Source organism: Paramormyrops kingsleyae, chromosome 8 (genome assembly GCF_048594095.1).
Source record: "Paramormyrops kingsleyae isolate MSU_618 chromosome 8, PKINGS_0.4, whole genome shotgun sequence".
In the NCBI taxonomy this organism is placed as follows: Eukaryota; Metazoa; Chordata; class Actinopteri; order Osteoglossiformes; family Mormyridae; genus Paramormyrops; species Paramormyrops kingsleyae.
Window position 1 is genome coordinate 18,379,431 of NC_132804.1, and position 16,690 is coordinate 18,396,120.

Below are 16,690 nucleotides of genomic sequence, written 5' to 3' on the forward strand. Positions count from 1 at the left end.
ATAACATCTTTCATTCCACATAAACACGGCTATTTATACCCATAAATAGACTCTGTTTATACCCATCTTTCAGTAAACAACTAATTCATACTTACTTGAATGACATCTGAATACCACACCAATACAATCGCTTACGAAATGTTTTGCATAATACTGTCATAGAACAATGTAATTGTTTAGAAAGCAGTTTCATTTTTACACTTAAGACTCTACTCGAAGGCACTGAAGAGTTGTCATGCAAAATGTCATTGTGCTTTGCCACTTCAGCGCTCTTTAAATACTTATAAGTTCATAAAATTGTTAAGCACTCTAAGTAATGCAAAACGATGATCAAATTTCAGCAAAGCATTTTTTCGATGATTCACCTTTTGCGACAGAGAATCAGCATACACACACCTCCCCAAGTGCCTGCTTCTCGCTGCTCACTCTCGTGGCGTGTTCATTTTTACTATCTGTGACAGGGAGGATTAAGGACTGGTAATTTAAATGGACTCCCTACAAAAAGTATAAATTGCACCAGAACAATGTAGTTCATTATATACAACACTTTAACATAGACAAGGTCTGTCCTCTGGCAATTGTCAACCAGCTGGCTTTGCAAGTTTACTAGTCCATCACAGTTAGCTGTCATTTGGAAAACATGTTTCTACATCAAGCAGATATGAATAAATGATTGTTTCGATAAACTTTGGAAAGAGGTGTGGACACCATCTATTCATAATGCAGCTCACAGACCATTGGTTTATTTATAATGCAATACATCACATATGACATCAAAACATGATGTATAACATTTAAGAATGAGTTTGATGGAAATCAATTACGACAAATGCACATACCAAACCTGTTAGAATCCTTGAGATTTTAGCAATAATGAAAACATGTAGAAGTATCTGAGACATAAAGGCATAATACAATGCAACATAGTCATTGTGTTTAAGAAAGAAAAACAAGGAGCAGCTTTGGCCGAGTTGGGATGTCCTACTTATGGGTGAAGAAGGCAGACCGAGATGAAGGTCCCATCAGCATGTTTGCCTGGTTCTTGTGCGAGATGTGGATCTAGAGGGATCATTAACAATAGCAGGGACGTTAATGAAAAGAAGTACATTTGTAAAGTGTATTTTTTGACACGACAATGTAAATTTTAAAAATCAGTCAAATTAAATAATAGTGTCACATGGAGTTTGTCTCAGATGTGCACACACACTGTGCTGCATTATCCCTGGCAGTGTGTTAGTGCTCGGATCTCACACTTACTGTGCAGGGGGGCTGTAACCAGGGCTCACCATCAATCTGCATGGGCAACCGCTTCTTTGTCCTGGGAAGGAGGGGGCCATTGGGAGAGTGATAAGGGGGCGGGCAAAATGACAGGGCTGAAGAAAATGTCAAAATCCACCCTGCACTTCATTGAAACTTGTATGCTAAGAATTTATGCAAGTCTATGTGGAAATACTTTTAAATATGGATATACTCAGTTCAGGTCCACTTTTTCAAGACGATATACAAATCCTGCTCTTTGGTGGGTACTGATCACCTGTTCAGCCTGTACCTTATTGTGATCTGTGATGTTTTGGCCAGTCTGTGCCCAGCACTCTTCAGCCCAGTGTAGATCTGGCCCATTTCTATCACACCCTCTAGCCCAACCACCTCTAGCCTCTTGTCACTGAGATCTTGGAAAGACGACAGATCAAAATAAGTGTACTGAGGCAAGTATGTTGAGAAGGTTGCTATACAACATTAAACTTAATTGGATTGGCAAAGATGGAATATAAATGATAGAAATTTGGAAGAATGCTATGTATATTTTATAGCAGTTCCCCCCCCCCCCCCAACCTGAACCTCGGCAACTCCCAGACAGTCCACATTTTTGCTCCCTACCGAAAGTGGACTGTCTGGCAAGGAGCTGAGGGGGAGCAAAAACATGGACTGTCTGGGGGCCCTCGGGGACGAGGTTAGGAAACACTGCTTTATAGTATGAAATTTTCTAGCATATGTAAGCACAAGTAATAGGGGATATGATTCTACCTTGGGAGCTGAATTTCAGGTCGTTGTGGTCAAGGACGACTTCTTGTGGTTTCTGGTCTGCTAAGTCTTTGTCTGACTTCTTGGGCTCCCCCCACAAGTTGGAGCCCCCATGTATGCTGGGAATGTTGACAACAGCTATCCCTTCCAAGGACCGGCTGCTCAGGTCAAGCGGGGTACCACAGCACTTTCAAGGCAGAAAGAAACAGATAATCAATGTCGTTTATGGTGGTTTAAGTCGAATAAATAATCGAGATTAAGATTCGTTTCATGCGAGCTGTTATTCCAATGTAAGTATACATATGACTTCCAGTCTCTGCGACGTGGACTACATGCAGTACCACATAATCAGGCTCAGCACCTCGACTGTAAGACACTCCTTCAGCTTCTTGCAGGAAGCGGAGATGGTCTCAGAGGTGGCAAACTCAAAATACCGTAGCTTGTTCTTTATCCTAGAGACAAAGGGGTCAGTATGTGTAAAGAAAAACTCAACTACAATTGTTTTACAACATGGATTAATTATTCTTTATAAGTAAACATTTTAAGTCTGACATTTGGCATTTAAAGTAGCACTAATCTAAATTTTTGAGCAATATGCACTTCAACCAAACTATGGAGTATTGCTCCCCCTGGTGGCTGCAGCCTGGTAGAACAGCCAGTGATTTGTGGTGCTTGGGTTAAATTTTCTATTACGTTAGAAGACTGAACACAATTTTATTTGCAGGAATTTCAGATTCAGTTGGTAAAAATAAACCACAGTGGTTCATTTGCAAAGACATTTACTTTGTATAAAGATCTGTATTGAGCAAATATATAAATAGTGTAATATGAAGGGCTGGCCTGGGATTAAAAATTGGCTCTAGACTAGTAAATTTTGGCCTCACAGTAGATTTTGCCCATTGGCCCTCTGGGAAGATGCCCAGTATGTCTGATGACCTTTCCAGCCCTGGCAATATGCCCAATCTGTAGTTTGTAGTTCAGGAACAGACTCTTTCTCCTGTCTGGTACTCAACTGCAGGCTCACCTGCTGTTAAACTTCTGTGGGTGTTTCTCTCTCATCACATGGAAACGATGAGCGATAGACGCATCCTGTTAATAGCAGGGAAAAAATTAATAGCCTTAGATGGACAAATGGATACACCGAAAAATGTTTCTCCTTTGTGTCCGACTCACCACTCCAATGGAGAAGTAGTTGTTGATAATCTCGTAAGGCACCTGGTCCCCCTCTTCTTTGCTGTCCTCCGGAATTACTTGTATGCTCCAGCGATCCATGAGAATGCAGGAGCTCACCTCAATCTCCTTCAAAATCAGCGACAGATCCATCCCATCGTAGCCTATAAGAAAAGAGGAAAGTGATGGTTGTCACTGCTGACATCCTGCCTGTGGCAACTTTTTGGAAGCAGGGAATATGGATCCTCACCTCCACCCCAACGAAGGCAGCGTGCCAAGTCATTCCCAGTGCCCAGGGGCAGCACGACCACAGGAGGGCATACTGGGAGGTTAGCCTTGTCTGGAAAGAAGCACAAGCTAACTTTTAAGAGTCCTCTGGAGTTTCACTTATTCACTTATTTATTCATGCATGTCCCCTTCAACGTTTATCTTCAGTCATTAATCTAATTTACAATGTTAGACTTCTGAATTCCATCTGTGATAGAGAGGTTGAGGTGACAGTGTTTATTCCAAAACATCCACCAAAAACGTGAGCCTTACGTCTAGGTATTCCAGCTGCATAGGGTGATTGGTAGTGATGGACAAAATGACACTTCATGAACCACTTGCTGTATTTTTGACCCCACTAGATGGTGCTCTTGGTTTGCTTTTTTTTTTTGAACAGGGAGCACCATCAAGCAGGGTCAAAATAATACAGCAAATGGTTCATGAAGCATCATTTTGTCCATCACTAGAGGTTAGACAGAGAGCCGGGTAGGAATTCTTACCTATAGCATCTAGAACCCAGCCAACAGTGCCATCCCCCCCACACACCAGGATCCTGTAGTCCTTTAAGTCCTTGAAAAAATTAAGCCTGACAAGCACAAGATTCCAATTAATTAAAATATCCTAAATGTGTTTCTAATATAGTGCTTTATATATAGTAACACTAGTATCATCAGGCTAGCAGACCGTAGGTGAACCACACAGTGTTTGATTAGTTACTGCCCACCCTGCATGACACTGTACAGATTAGAGACAGGTCTTACCCTGGTCCCGGTCCTCCATTGCAGAGGTTGAACACCTGTCGTGGGTTCAGCAGGTGCTGGAATTTACGCAGAACCCTAGAACATGAGCCAGAGTGAGGTCAAGATCAGGTTTTCAAACCATGCAGGTTGTTTATCAGAAGATAAGCAGGCTGCCTCTCACCTCTTACCCTGTTTACCTCCACTTTTGGGGTTCACAAACACCAGTAGAGGGTGTGTGTCTGGAACAGGCATGATCTGCAACAGAGGTGAGAATGTCTAGGACTGGTGTATTAAGGCTGGTTCATACTTACTCCGCACAAACGCTACACTCATGTTTCCATTCTGCATGAGTACATGGAAACGTTCATAGTTCTCTGGTCAAGCTGCGTACTTAGAACACATTGTGTGCATGTGCAATTTATATTTTTTAATAATAGTAATAATATAAATGATAATTCTGATATTCCCTGCACATGTACCACAGCCGTGAGGTTTATGTCCATTTCTCAGTGTTCTAATTCAGAGAGCCAGCTCACAGGGACGCCAACTTTGGTCAGCTGGCTGGCGTGAGATTTTCAATTTGAGACAAGTCTGCACACACATACACACACATTTACATGTATGTAACAGTTTTAATACCTTGTAAATACTTCACAGGGTTTGCAAACTACCCCAATGCTCGTCAAAAACATCCATGTTGGTATTTAAAGGGGACACTAGCTAATCGATCATGCGCAGTGTGTCCTGAGCTGCGCATATGCCGCTGCGTGGATACAAATTTGGAGGGCAGCAGGCGTTCGTGTACAGAGGTGCACAATGGCGTCAGACGCATAAACGTTTGAGTGGACACGTCCGCTAGTGTGCGTGTATTGAAGTATGAACCAGCCTTTATTTGAAAGAGGAAAAAGGACCTTTGACTGGTTGCGTTTGGCAGGAACATACCTGCAGCACCTGGCCATCAGCCATGCTGTTCTGCATATCAGTAATCTTTGAATTTTCCTGCAACACAGATGTAAGTAATGATTTTCTGTTTTCTGACCAACCACAGAAAGGCACTTCTGCAATTATTTCCAGTGGTTTGAGGTATGTGTCATCTGTCTTTATCTGTATTTCAATAGCAGATATATTTTCAGTAAATATGAAACAGTGTTACTGGTATCCTGTCCAGATGCTGCCTGGAATAGGCTGAAACCCTCTGCTGCATCCATAGTAATACAACTTTATTCCCAGAACTTATTTCTATTATGTAACAAAGTAAAGCAGCCACAGATGCCAAATCCCACTATGCCATGGTACCTTGATCACAGAGTATATGGCCCAGTGAGGCAGGACATGATCCCTCAATGGCCCACAACTGCACTCAGAGGGCTCTTTTGATGCACAGTCATCGTGACGCTAGGAAACAACAACAACAACAACATTGAACAGTTTGCTCACTTTCTCTTGCTCACCTTCAGGAAATTGTTCAAAAACTGTCATACATCAGAGAAGTACAGGCTCACAGACAGGGAATGATTTGGATTAATATACGTTTCCCACGTTACTGAATGGTGTCCCAGTGACTTAGCATTGTAGGACAATGTGGCCCTGGAGATCAGAAATCCGGACGGTCCTCACCATGATATGGCACCGGACACAGTGCTTTCCGCTCAGGCTCTTTATCTTGTTCTGGCACCTCTCACACCGACCAGACGTGTCGTTCCCACTGGCCCAGGAATGCACTGGTACCTGAATCACCAGAATGTCAGACACCTACTCCAGGATGACACACTGGCCTCCCACCACTTCAAGGCGGGAGGGGCTACATACCCATTCCTAAACACAGAGTCCCATTAAGAATGTTTTAACAGGTCCTTGGAGACCTCCAGACCATATTTTTGTTCCCTCCCAGCTCTCGGCACACCTGAAGCAAACAATCAAGGACACCAAATACCTGGTACAGGTGTGTTGGGACATGGGACAATGCGAAAATGTGGGACAATGTGGACTCTGGGGTCTCTGAGGACTGCACTGAGAAACACTTTAAGATAAATTTCCTTCCTTAAATAACTTCAGCCTTGTTTTGATTACATTTTGATTAATACAAAAACCACAAACTGCAGTTTAACTAGCAGAGCAAAAAACCTTAAGTAAAGTTTTGAGTAAAAGAGTGTTAATGCATATAGGATAATGACTATATCACAAATTACTTATGGTTATTTATTTTCCAGATCAGTGATTCTCAAGCTCTGCAATATATGTTCTCCAAATTTCATAATCATCATGAAAGTGATGTGTGGTCAAACTCTGAGACACGATATTGACTGTCTGATAACCATTCCTGCAGTCAAGAGACCGCCCTGTAGCAAAGCCCCAGAGCTCACCCCGACGTCTTGCTTGGATTTGACGTAGGTGTTGAGGCAGGGGGCAGGGTTTTGGTTGGCACAGCGGCTGTGTACAATGTACTTGCAATCTAACAGAAAAGAAAAAGAACAAAAACAAGTGCTTTTGTGTATAAGATACAGTACGACACAGATGTGACTTTCTATACACACCGTGACTAACATGCATGTATGCTGTGAGATTTTATCAAATATAAGGTGACAAACTCTCTCTTTTCTCTCTCCTTGCTGCACTCACAGATGCAGCATAGCCCCTGGCGGTACAATCCCAGCAGCATGCTCTGGCAGACGTTGCAGTAAACGGGCCTCTTAAAATTCTTCATCCTCCATAAATGTTGCCCGTCTCTCTGGGTCACCTAAAAATCGGGGAGAGGCAAACAGACGGCAATTATGTCATTGAGAAAATAAATTCAAATAAAGAGAAAAATCTATTAAAACCTCCAAAAATACCATGAGGGGAAAATAAGAGATTGTGAATATCATATTGTCATGGTCTGGGGGGTTTCTGACATGGGGGCGAGGCAGGGTGCCGGCAGGAAAAGAAGTGGACGATCCACTGGCAGCTCCAGGAACACAACAGGGGTTTAACAACAGAAAACACTAGGAAACAAAATGGACCACGAAGGGTCAAAACTAAAAAGGGATATGAAGTAAATTAACAAAACCAAAAAGACCTACGAGGGAGAAACTGGTAACAGAGAACAGGCAGGGATGCAAACATAGCAAACAGAAGAATCAGGGAACTGCAATCAACAGGACCATCAGCAAAACACCACAAACAACGACTCCACCACAGAACAGAGCAGGATCAGGACTTGTATACAGAGGCCAACAAGAATAATGCAGGATAGGTGGGAACAATTAACAAGAGCCGGCAAAATGGGTAACAGGTGAAACAACTAATTAAAATCAAGAAACTCAGAAACTAACAGAGAAACTAAGAAACAGAATCTAACACTAGGGGATTAACGAAGGCAGGTAAAACACAACCATGGGCACAAAGCAGAAACCCAAAACCGAATACAAGTCACAAAACACTGGAACTAGAAAAACTGATACAAATGAAACACTAGGGAACAAAAATCTACAAAATACAAAAAACAGAGGAAGCGGGATTTTTACACATGACAGAGGGGCTAATGATAATGATGATAGTGACCACATGCTCAGCTCATTCAGCCATGCGGCAGTCCAAGGAACAAGGATTTTGACAATGAGGAGGAACAGGATGGCCAGCGACATCTGCTGGCCAAACGGGGAGGAGACATGAATTCCTGGGACAGACGGGTGCTGACCCTGACACATATGTAAGGAATAATTGACGACGGGCCGTTGAATTATTAGAAAAATAATGCACAGTGCATTATTTTTCTAATAATTCAACGGTCCGGAGTCAATTATTCCGCTTATACTACGGTTGCCACACCTCAAGACATCGATCAGATGATATATTTCAAGGGATTCGCCCGGTTTTTCTACTTAAATCGCTATTGTGAGTAGGATTATTTCTTCCGCATCTCATCCAACGACACTTTTGCTAGTTCCAAAACGTCATTTTAAAGCTGGCAATGGAGGCTTGAGCCGTTGATAGCAGACTAATGCAGTTAATAATGAAGTTATTAGAAAGAGAGCGAGAGAGACAGAGACACAGAGAAAGAGAAACAGAGAGAGAGAGAGAGAGAGAGCTTGTATGAATTAGGCTAACTCTGTGTGTCCCTCAACAGTGTTCTGAAGCACCGTCTCTAAACTGTAAGTCTGCTTTAAGATGCAGCGCTGTTATTACCTCGCTAGTGAGAAATGTCATGTGTAGCCTTTAAGTTGCTACACTAGGCTAACTGATAAAATCGTCAGGGCAGCGCTGACAACACGTTTTTGTGTGAGTGTGTAACACATTCACATTTCATATTCACCGTAAATATTAAAATTTACTTTCGGAAAATCGTCTGTCATGTTGTTGTTTTTGTTAGTCCTGTGTGCTATATAGGTACTGTATGCTAATTTCCGTTATTACAGTTAACTATGCGAAGTGATATGGAACTGTAATGCGGTCAAGAGAGCTGCCTGGAACTACGTTCGCCGTGCGTTTCCCTGAAAATAATTGCACACCTCAGAACGTTCGTCAGCCAATCAGATTCAAGCATTCAACGGTCCCGTAGTATAAGGCAAAAATAAAAAACAACATTGTGATGTTACTTGTACATCAGATTTATTTTTAATGCACAGGCTATTTTAAAATACTCCCAATTTGAAAATTCATAAACAAACACAAATTTCTGCTTGTTGGCCGCCTGGTCTTTGATTGAACGGGGAAGACTGATTGGACTGGAGAAGACCCTGTGCCCCCCATCCTTTAATGAGTCCTACCTTAAGTCCAAGAAGCACCAACAGGGGTGTGTTGTTCATCCCACCCTGCACCCACTCCTCGAGGGATACAGTGCCGCTGCTGTCCACATCGAACGCCGCCAACATGTCCTCCAGCACCTGACCAGGAACAGCGGGGTCACGACCAAGCTGTGCAAAGGACCTGAAATCTCACCGAAGGTCTCCCTACACTGACATTCCATCCCGTTACCCCAACGAAACTGGTCAATTATTATTCGATCTAATTTAAAATGTATGCAATTGCCACTGAACATGTAAAATACAGTATTGATTAAATGAAAGTGCACTCATCATTCCCACCTGTGTAAAAGCTAACAACAGTTGATCACAAAAAAAGGCGTAGCTATGAGGAATACAATATCAAATGTCTACAGTAAACGAACAGTATTCATTAACTAATTAAAAAGATTAGTGGAATAAGGGTCCATTTTACATATCGTCCTATAGGAGCTTAGTTTGAGATCCTTGTTTTTGGGTTGGACAGGGTCTTACCCATGGACAGAGCACCCCTCAAAAAATGCAAATGGAAGAACCACTTAAGACTAACAAATCAATATTATAGCTGACATGGTTTGTAACAGATTTGCCAGACACAAAAGTGACCAGTGGACGACCTCATTACAGATTTGATGCATACAGCTTTGATACACATTGACCTTGAGTCAGGGCTTAGCCCTTCGGGATGGTTCTCCTGCTCCTAGGTCACATTTCAGGTTATACAGTGAACTCCCTTACCGGTCTGAGCTCAGTCACATCCCAGCCCAGGTACTCCGCAGCTTTCATCATCTGTGTGATGATCCGATCCACCTCCTAAAGCAAAGGGTTTCCGGAGTTCCAAATAGTCAAAACCTTATAACCTCAACTGAGGAGTTCTGTGAGAGCATTTACAGGAGCAACGAGGCTTTGGAGCTCATGCTGGATGGGACTGACCATGCATTGTCCTTCATCGCTTGGTTTAACCAATTCACAGTCAATAAAGAAACTAATGAAAAGTGTGTTAAACTCGTCAGTGATTCATTGGGAATAACCATAGATTCAAAACCTTTTTTCCTCAAACTTACATCGACTATAGATCATTTTTATATATCAATGTATTTGTCACTTACTGTGCTGTCCAGCACCCCATTACCATCTTTGTCATAAAGTTTGAAAGTATCTAAACAGACAAAAAAAAGGGGATCATTATAAATACATTCCAGATGCTCTTGTGTTATTATCAGGATGATCGAAGTTCACAGATCATGGCCAGATAACTAGCTGAAAACACTCACATTCCAGTTTGTCTGCAGGTTGTCCATCTTCCAGCAGAGAGAAGTAACATGACACATCTTTAAGAAAGACAGTGCCTGGCAGAAAGTACATCATGTATATTCGTGAAAAGATGAAAAATGCTTGCTTATCTTCATAGACTCAGCACCATTATTGATAATACCAGCAGTTCTACCATTTCACAAGTTTCCAAACTGCAAAGTTGTTCATATCAGTAAACTAGGGAAAGACCTCTGTGTAACATGGCAACATCTGAAGTGGCTTATACTCTATTTCACCCTGAAATGCTTACATTTTGCAAAGGAATACACCTGATAATCAGTTAGCTTACATTTCTTCATTTTGGAAGCGCTAATTTTCAGCAAATCTACTCCAGCGCCAGGAATGTTAGTAAACGACGTGATAGTTTCTAAGAAGAGTACTGGTGACAAAATTTCAGGCTTTATTGCTTGAAAAAGATTTGATTTTATAAAGCATGATAAATTAAATCTGGTAAAGCCTGTGTTAAGCATTTGGTTAAGCTCCGAGTGGTCGACACCCAACCCTATTTTCCCTGTAAGCTCTGTTATTTTTATTGCGCAATTTTTCATAACATGAAGTTTTGTGGGAAAATCTATTGCGTCATCGCAGAAATGGGTACAAGCACTGTAGTAAAATAAAACTTAAGATATTTAGCTAACCTGCTTATGGATGTGCCTGCTATATTTGGATCTTGAATGTTTCCAGTTCTGATACATTATTTACATTCTGTAATGGGCTGCACACAGAGTAATTCATTTAAAGGAGGGTTCAGTGATTGACAACATGTGCTATTCGTGGCGTAGAAGTGGCTGTTTCTGAGGTTCCCCCCATTTAAAGATGCTTCCATTATAATAATTATTTTTCAGGCATGTGCATTGATCTGGTGAAGTGACCTTCAGTTGAGCACAAAAAGGAAACCTCACTTTTCGGGGTTTGAGCAGCAGTGCTCTGTCCATTGTGGGCACATTTCTGGAAGGAGTAGAAGAGACGCTGACAAAGGTCCATAGGGATGTCTTTCACTTCCAGGTAGGTCTTTAGGAACTGAACAAAGCCCTCCTCAGTTATTTGCTAGAAAAAAAAATAAAGAAATAAGATCATATAAACAAAACATCAGATATAAAGGACTAAAGCATGAAAATTGATGACTAACATCCCCAGTGAATTAAACCAGGGTATTGTCACAGTAACAACAGCAGGACGCCATGGGAGATCATGCAAAAGCCACATGCAAAGAAAGTCTGATTCATAAGGTCTATTTCCAGTGTTAGGGAAGCTTATATACCAACTTCTACAAGTATGGGTCTGTCAAGAATGTTCTGTCTGTTCTTCTCAGCCATCCTCTCTACAGAAAGAAGTTGACGGGACAGGCCTGGATATTTTCACACTCGCAGACACACATCAGCACACTGGGGGCGGCTGACTCACTTCTCCCTGCCGACACTGGAACAACTTTCCGTCCGAGTCGAACTCCTGCATCACATCTTCTACTTTCATGCTGCTGTCTGAAGGAAGAAGCAAACAACAGCTGTGGTCTATAAACAGGCATGCTTTTCTTTTTTAATGAAACAGGATTACCTAAAAAGAAATCCATTGCTAAGAATTACGTACAGCTTAGTGCGTAAGACTGGTAAAAACAAATTTCTATGTTTGGTACATATAGGTTTGAATACTTAACTATGGTATGACAGATTTCTATATTTAGTGTATATGTTGGCTTGTATACACAAAATCACAAAATTTGAAAAGTGAAGCGTGGAAGAGGATCCCTCAGAATCCCCCTCTGGTCACACACCACTCACATTCCATGTACTGCTGCAGCTGGATGAACTCCAGAGGGCGCAGGTCCTTTGCCTCATCGTCCGTCGAGGTGGACATGTTTTGCTGTAGACAAAAGCCCTGTTCACACCTGATATTAACATGTGACCCTCCCACAAGAGTACACCGCTAAATACGTCCGTTCACAGCCAGCACGAGCATGCGTCTCGCCTGACCGCCGATAATCGGATGTCACTTTTCCCACAACTTATTTAAATACCGTAAGCAAGTAAATCGCTTCCGTATGCAGAATCTGCCGAGGAGAAGAAGAAATCAAAAGGCATTTGCGCGTTTCAGGGTAAAGAAACCGCTTAAAATGTTTGTATGGAACGCCATAATAGGCTTACTCAAAATGAAATAAATAAAAATATCTATAAATAAATACATTAACAAATATTATAATGTGTAATGTGTCCTTTTATTTTTAAATGATTCTATATAATCTTTACACTGTATTTCGTAATAACGTTGTGATTTTCATTAGACAGTCATTATGAAATGTTCAGATAATGCAAATGTGATTACCTAAAAAAATCAAATTACATGCATGCATGTACAGATAAACGTTTTAAAAATATCTTTCAACACTAAGATACAGTTAGGGCAGGCTAATACTTTTTTATTCAAGGGCAAAGGGTTCTGTCTCTAATTCATTTTGTTGGTTGCGATATGGTAATATTTCTGGTATTGATCATATCCAATGAAGCTCAAAATTTGTGAAAATGTCAACGAAGATGTTAATTATTTTGTCTGATATGCTGAATTATACGTCTGAGCAAGTGAAGTAAAAGAAGCTAAGTAGTCAGGGACTGAATTTCTGACCGGGAGTTCAAGCCCCCGGACAGCTCAGTATAAAACCATATAAACAATGACACTGTTGTTATATGTTTCTATTAACATATCAATTTTCTAGGCTATTGATCATTTTACGTTCATTTATTTTTTTTTACTGGCACGGTTCACCAATATTAATAAAGCGTGGAGCAGCTTTGACATAAATGTCAAAGTTCGCATTAAATATGGTCTGTGCGAATTCCTGAACGTCTTTAATAAATCACTTCTTACAAAACTTATCAGCCTACACAATTTATTTTCCCGAATTTGCACGGAATATTAATGACATGCACTTTTGACAATGTTTCCATACGAATGGGTCGCTAAAGTCCGATATTGAACTTCCCAGCAGATTAAAACTTATTTTTCTTAGTTGTAGGAAAACAGATGCGTTGTTATTCACAATTCAGCTCACTACACAGGGGCCCATGATGCACTGACAGACTTCGTGACATAAATCACGTGTTAAGTACCGCAAGTGTGCTTAATGAGGACGTGCGCCCGCACGAGGACGTCAGCTGAGTAGGCGGACCTTAAATGCGGCCCAGGGCAGATATGCGTTCACCTTGGGATAAGAATTTGGCCATAATCGTCCCAGACTACCTCCAAATGTGGTTTATGCGATCTGATGTCAATGCGTCCTCAATCCGTTTTGGGTGCGTTCACACCTGTATTTAGCGCTGTTCACTTGTGATCGGATCACCCAGGACGCATATTAATACCAGGTGTGAACAGGGCCAAAGAGCAGGACCAGACATCAACAACGGGACCAACCGCCCCTAGGGTAGGCCACGCCTGGTGGGGATGCTGGCTGCAACAGGACTGATGGCATTCTCGGGAAGACGTGACAGAAGACATTGCAAGCAGCCATCTCCATCGGTCATGCTCTGCTGTTTCATCCACCCATGAAATGGGTCACAACGATTTTTTGCAACTAAATATAAATTCTGCTTCCTGGTGAAAAATGCATATGGGTGCACTGAAAGTACACAGACTGCGTGCTAGTTTCACGAAAGCTTGATATGGCAAGTAATCCATGCAACCTTGCAGGAAGGATGGTCCTCAACATGACTTGTTCAGCTCTGACATCACTACACAACTGATGGCTCGAAAGAAAAATGTATGGGTTATACGCTAATCTGTCGGCCCCCTTCTCTGTATTTTTCCATCGATGCTCTGTGGACCCAGGCAATAATGTTCTAGGAATATTTTGAAAAAACAACAGACGCTACAAGAACAGATAAAATACAATAATAATCCATCCATCTATCCATCCATCTTTCCAATACAGGATTGTGGAGGAAAAAACAAACATGAATTGAATCATTCATAAAGCCTTATACTCACCTTTCCCCCTTTTCACTTTGTTATTTTCTGCCTTGTGATCCAGGCTGTATCCCAGTCTTGCACCCTATGCAACCTGGGATTGGCTCCACGTCCCACTATATCCCTGACCAGAGTAAGCAGCTGAAGAATGGATGGACAGCTGGATGGATGGATAGACGGAACAGTTTTTGGCAGGCCTCCGACTGGGACACCACAACAGAGCAAGCTGCCACTTACGGTATGAGGGGGCCTTAAGCAGACGCCCTACTGGAGCCAAGCAGGAAAGACGGAACTGAGTAGTTTTATACCACATGTAATGGTAAAACCATGCAGGGCGTTATAGTAAAAAAGGAGAACATTAATGGCGTTTCATTCTTTTGAAGGGAAGCTGGTGCAGTTCCCAAAGCATGGAACAAGTTATAGCAGATGTGAGACATGCAGGAAAGTCCTGGATCTGTTGCAACCTGTGGCAGGTGTGGAGGGGAATAGCTCAGCATTCCATTATTACTGCACTTGCAGCCAGAAGGCACCAAATCCTACATACAAAGACTGAACATTATAAAGGGAAAAAGAAAACCTGTAAAACAACTTTTTCTGTTTTGATTTTTGTATGGAAAAATATTATCAATGACAGGCTGCTATTGTTTAAAGTATTACGTCATAGCTTACTCCTACCCTCACCCCACGCCTGTCTAAAGTGAACATCATTCTTACACCTAGGTTGTTGAGGGGTTAAAGATTTTAAGGAAGGAAATATATATTTAGGATCAAGTATCCTAAACTTACAGATGAAGGTGTTTGCAACAAAAGTTAGAATTTAAAACTCTTGTCGTGTGTCCCTGCACACCTCCTCAGACTTGGAGGTTAGTTTAATTTCTTACCAAACTTAATAAGAAGCCACACCTTCTACCTGTTGATAAGATTGTTTTGGTCTGGTAGGGGACTAACGTTTTACAACAGCTGTAGTAAACGCTGAAAAGCCTGTCATATAACTGTGAGGCTAAGAAAACAACCGGCCAAACAGGTACGCGAGGAAAAAAGAAACGCAAATCCGCTTACATATCTTTTACAGAGTTGATCTTTCTCTGTTAATCACGGTTTGGCAAGAATCAGGACTAAGCACAGAGGAAATTGGTAACATTGGTTTAGCTGAGTTTTTATAGACCTCTGGAACCGCCACATGAATATGTAATACACGGCTTAGGAGTTCTGTGCGATATTATCTGCCTGTTTTTGTTTCACCTTAAGAATAAGACGCTATGAGTCATACTGGGTGACCCACACAAAGAGTAGAAACTACCTGGCCACTGTCGACTGAAATAAAATAGACTGAATTAGTATGTAAAAGGTTTCAGATGTCATGATAAACTAGCAAAAAGGGGTCGATCGTCTCCTCCTGTTTGTAGCCATCTCTTATGGCATATATATCGCAACAGATTTTCTGTGGTCGCCTGGATAATCTTGTCTGTTAACAGTGCTGGTAAAACTTATCCTAAAATTTATGCTAGTAACAACTAGGGCGGTTTGCAAAAGATTTGTTTTCCCTTCATCTAATCAAAGTACACTCTACAAGTTGTGTTGCTGCCGGTTTTTAAAAACGGACAATAGTTTGCTTGGCAAAAACTTCGAGAGCTTAGATTCCTGGCATTTCCAGGAATGGATAATAGATAAATGGATAATATGCATTTTATGTCCTTTTCAGGAACCCACAAGCAAACAGGGACATACAGCGAGGTGCTGGGAAACAGCTCAGCCCACATGCGCAACAAACCCAAGCGAGGTGAAGAAAAACCTTACCAAATGTAAACATGTATTCCTATATCTTACGTGGGAACCTGCATTCAACAGATCGGCTTTACATAGTAGTTATTTTTAGCATGCAAACAACATTGGATTTATTTTTTAAAGTTCAGACGATAGCCTAACTATTTAACAACAGCCCCTGACGTAAAACTAATACAGAACGTTTAACAGGACGGATTTACCTTGTATCGCCGGGTGTTCGATAGCGAGTGAACGTGAGAAAAAAAAAAAAGTCACGACGGCAAGAGAGAAAAGGATCTGGGCGGGCTTGGTCGCGACTGCTTTGACTTGATTTGCCGGATCCAGGAGGAAAGCAAGAGAACCGTGACTTACAGTAATACGCCCAAGTCTGCGTCTCCTGGGACTGTCCTTTGGTTCGACGCGCACTTCAAACTCGTCTCCTTTTCTTGTCCTGTCAGCAATGGCGATTTTAAGCTTAACAAGGCTGCATTTAGATACGGACATGGAGCTTGCTACATTGCCAATATTCAGCTGCACTGCAAACCGAACCGACACATTTCGAAACTACGGATTTTTGCGGCCCGATCTAGCCGCTCCTCCCCGGGCTTACTGAGCTTTTTCTTGACATCAGGCGACTGACACATAATGACGCATCGAAATTTTACACTTGGGACATTCGAGTAAGACGATTATTTTTAT

The 16,690-nt window shown here is 41.7% G+C and overlaps 1 protein-coding gene across 4 annotated transcripts; it reads right to left on the bottom strand.

Annotated features, from left to right (window-relative positions):
* Positions 1-721: 721 nt before the first annotated feature.
* dgkab (diacylglycerol kinase, alpha b) lies at positions 722-16,609 on the bottom strand. 4 transcript variants are annotated; one of them, XM_023833821.2, is made up of 26 exons: positions 16,213-16,609; positions 16,025-16,062; positions 14,249-14,387; positions 12,052-12,133; positions 11,678-11,754; positions 11,176-11,320; positions 10,234-10,308; positions 10,069-10,118; positions 9,698-9,772; positions 8,945-9,061; positions 6,819-6,936; positions 6,563-6,651; positions 5,817-5,927; positions 5,496-5,594; positions 5,142-5,198; positions 4,381-4,454; positions 4,221-4,295; positions 3,960-4,045; positions 3,443-3,532; positions 3,196-3,356; positions 3,047-3,111; positions 2,384-2,474; positions 2,026-2,209; positions 1,550-1,670; positions 1,258-1,318; positions 722-1,059 (listed from the first exon to the last, which is right to left on the bottom strand). In XM_023833821.2, the coding sequence occupies exons 4-26, from the start codon at positions 12,125-12,127 to the stop codon at positions 982-984; spliced, it is 2,175 nt and encodes a 724-aa protein (XP_023689589.1). In that variant the 5' UTR covers positions 12,128-12,133; positions 14,249-14,387; positions 16,025-16,062; positions 16,213-16,609; the 3' UTR covers positions 722-981. The 4 variants fall into 4 exon arrangements, with proteins under 4 accessions (XP_023689589.1, XP_023689572.1, XP_023689583.1 ...); XM_023833804.2 differs by lacking the exon at positions 16,025-16,062; XM_023833815.2 differs by lacking the exons at positions 16,025-16,062; positions 16,213-16,609 and having other exon boundaries at positions 14,249-16,012.
* Positions 16,610-16,690: the final 81 nt, after the last annotated feature.